General features: G+C 25.9%; 1 protein-coding gene across 1 annotated transcript; it reads right to left on the minus strand.

Annotated features, from left to right (window-relative positions):
• Positions 1-265: 265 nt before the first annotated feature.
• On the minus strand, positions 266-3,394 carry LOC118442370 (protein kinase C-like). The gene is made up of 7 exons (XM_035867880.2): positions 2,901-3,394; positions 2,617-2,680; positions 2,337-2,553; positions 1,576-1,607; positions 1,011-1,081; positions 677-821; positions 266-589 (listed from the first exon to the last, which is right to left on the minus strand). The coding sequence occupies exons 1-7, from the start codon at positions 3,234-3,236 to the stop codon at positions 507-509; spliced, it is 948 nt and encodes a 315-aa protein (XP_035723773.2). The 5' UTR covers positions 3,237-3,394; the 3' UTR covers positions 266-506.
• Between the last annotated feature and the right edge of the window lie 394 nt (positions 3,395-3,788).

Below are 3,788 nucleotides of genomic sequence, written 5' to 3' on the forward strand. Positions count from 1 at the left end.
ACACACACAATGTTACAATATTATTGAATCATTCTCGTCCAAAAAAAATCATCAAATATATATATATATATATTAGTTTCGATTAAAACATTTATAAAATATATAGGATGGGTCAAAAGTTCTCATAAGCGATTATAAAAATCGATTATTATTTTGCGAAAAAAAAATTTCTAAAAATAATAATTAAGTTTCGATAATCGCTTAAGTAACTTTTGACATAACTTTTATATGTATATATATATATATATATTATATATATATTAGATTAAAATCTTTAAAATCCATATATTATATCATGATCTATATATATATGCATGTATAATCTACTTGCGTATATTTATTGTAATTATAAATCATACTTTCTTCTCTTTGGAGATATAACATTAAGAAGATTATTATGTGCCATTTGCCAAAATTGGATTAGTCTTGATCCTTGTTCTTGAAATTTGTTCTGCTTTTAAAAAGAATAAAGGAAAAAAAAAAAAAAACGAACATTTTGCTTAAAATTATGCCACCTCCTCCTTCGCGTTTATACCGCAATTGCGGGCCACATTTTTATGACATCTTTTATGAATATTAATGTTACAAGCTAAGAAAAGGATTAGAATAATTAATTGTCATTTTTTTTACATTAAAAGAAAAGATCGTATTAAGAAAATATTTGTTAAAAATTTACCTTTACATTGTACACCTTGTCTATATAATCCATATAAAAGAGAACCACAATGATCGCAAAATGTACATCTTTTATAAGTATGAACAAAGAACTGGTGTGGCATGTCTATTTCATTTTGATGTGATTGAAGTCCAGCCTCTCTGTCCTAAATAATTGATCATGAAAAAGAAAAAAAAAAAAGAATAAGAAAATACAAATTATATAATTAATTTAATAGAATGTTAAAATTTATTTGGTACATTTGTATATTGTAATAAAGAAATTTTTTCTTTATTAATAAGCGAATAAAATAATTATATGCTAAGAAAGCAAGAATATTTATTAAATAACATACCTCATCTACCATTCCAGAACATTTTGCAATAACCAAATTATGACATCGTTTGTGAACTACGCAAGAGCAAACTAAAACGATAACAATAATAATATCTATACCTTTAAAAAAAAAAAAAATAATAATAATAATATTTTTTTTTTTTTACAAATAGCATAACCAAAACTGACTTAAGCATGTAATAATAAAATCATACAGTGAAAAGACTTATCAAGCTTGGCACTTTATCAAATTAAAGCAAATAAGTTTTCCTATTGAATATGATGCTGGTTTATAAGCACTTGAGCACATTCAATTTGTAAATCAAAGAAAGCATATAAATACCAATGGCCAAAATTGAATTTATTGTAAAATTCAAACTAAATTCAATTTTTATAAATTACAAAAACTGTCCTTCATCCAAAATGATTTAATGCCATTGTAAAAATGATTAACGTTGTATCCTAATAATATAATAATAATCTTAATAATAATCTGAATAATAATGTGGATTCATTATAAACAGATTCAACAAGCAAGAGTACATAATTATAATTTGTCAATAATGTGTATGTGTCTTTCTCACCTTGACACTGATAGCCCTGCTTGCCAAAACCCCTGAAACATAATAGACAAAACACATCACATTGTTCCCCAAATATTCTCTTTTAAAACACATATGTATTTCTCCTTGAATGATATACCACAATTAGACATCCATATATAGGTTCTTAAAAAATGTATAAAAAAAAAAATGTGGAAAGAAAAAAAGAAAAAGAAAAAGAAAAAAAGAAAAAGAAATTATTAATATAGAACAAAGTGTTGACTGGCGTTTTTCAAGTGGAATCTATTTTCATTTATCAATTTAAATTTATTTAGGAATAAAATTCACATTTAAATAGCCTTAAAAAGAATTCGGACTCACATATGGAATATTTGCTTGGGCAACTCAAAACATGCAACCATTTACAATTAAAACTTTTGACGATGCCAAGATCAATAAGATTAAACAATTACTTAAATAAATGAAAACATTCAAGCATGCTATCTAAAATGTCATTATTTTCTTTTGTTTTTCTCTTTTTTTTTTTTTTTTTTTTTTTTTTAATCATCAAAATCAAACGTAAAAAGAAAAATCCCATATCTTTGGCATATGTCTATGAAATCCAAGACATTCTGTAGTTAAAAAGATATGTTACATTCACCTATCAAGCAAGATTTACATATGAAAATGATTTGCAATTTATCTAATGAAATTATTACCCCATATAATTAATAATAAATATTATATCATATAATTATCTTTAGCATTGAATAATTATGCCATTAAAAAAGTTCCATACAAACCATATGAATTCGTGACAATGTGAGCAGAATGATGGTTGTTTTAAAAATGCGGCCATAAATTTATGACCATAGACTTGATGAATTCTATGACTCATGGTACCTCTTTGATGATTAAATCCTTGAAAATCTTTAGATTCTCTTTTAGACTCTTTTACGGAATTAATATTTTTATTACTTTTACCATTAACAATAGTTTCTTTAGCAATTTTATCAAGATCTGAAAAATATTCATAATATATTTTATTTATAATCGTTTAAAAGAAAATATCATTTTTCATACCTGTATCGTTATTACATATCAAATCTATCTTCACGCGTAATTTACCCTGAGGTTTGAGATCGACCTAGAAAAAAAAAAGAAAAAAAAAAACTGATATTTTATGTCATTGAATAAAACTTCAATAATTGTTACATTGCAAGTTAGATATATCAATAAAATTAAATATAACGATAACAATATTCTGTTAGTCTATCGATTAATTTAATATCCTGTCGATATATGACAAACAAAAGATCAAAAAAAAAGAAAAAAAAATTCATAAAAATTTGGGTCGAACTACAAACCCAAAGATCAGTAGTTTTGTCGAGCTCTCCTCCAATGAGTTCCTCGAATGGAATACTGCAATTGGCAACGAAATAATCATAAGGTAAATCAACTTCGTGGAAAAGAATTAATCTAAGTACAACAGCATTTTGAACTTCGTGCGTATAGATTTCATTCCAAACGGGATCTAGGGTATTGTATTTGGTCGAGGAACGATCAAGATGATTCTCGTTGATGTCAATTTGTACGTAACAATTTAATATAGATTCCTCTTGAGAAAAATCTTGTTGTTTTTCGTTCATTCTAAGTCCTATGGCTTCGCATATTTCGATCTTTAACGTACCCGTAAACATCATTCAAGAAATAATATTATACGTCAATGAACTCGTTATAAACTTATCCTAATAAAAGATATATAAAGAAAAAAAAAAAAAAAAAAAAAGAAATAGAAGAAAGAAAACTAAAGAACAAGTAACGAATAAAAACTACGAGTCGTATGTGCGTACGCTTCGTCGATCAAACGAAAACTGTTGCTTTATTCATTACGAAACTTAACTAAAGGAAGACAAAAAAAACAATTTATTATTGAAACGCTCAAGGTTATAATATTAACGATTTCTCAAAAATAGGATAATAAACAATTCGAAGAGCGGGCGCGATCGTCTTCTTTACAATTGACGACAATTCCGCGAATTATGAATAATATTGAACGTAAACAAAAAAAAAAAAAATAAGAAGATAAGAAAAGTAAATAAGGAAAAGAAGCAAAACGTAGTACACACACACACACACACACATACAAACACACATACACAGATATATATTTTCATAGAAAGAGAGATTATTAATAACTTACCAAAGACGTAAATACTGATGCACTAATTCGCACGATAAAGATGAGAGTAATG

Source organism: Vespa mandarinia, chromosome 24 (genome assembly GCF_050613455.1).
Source record: "Vespa mandarinia isolate Hongniang chromosome 24, ASM5061345v1, whole genome shotgun sequence".
Lineage (NCBI taxonomy): Eukaryota > Metazoa > Arthropoda > Insecta > Hymenoptera > Vespidae > Vespa > Vespa mandarinia.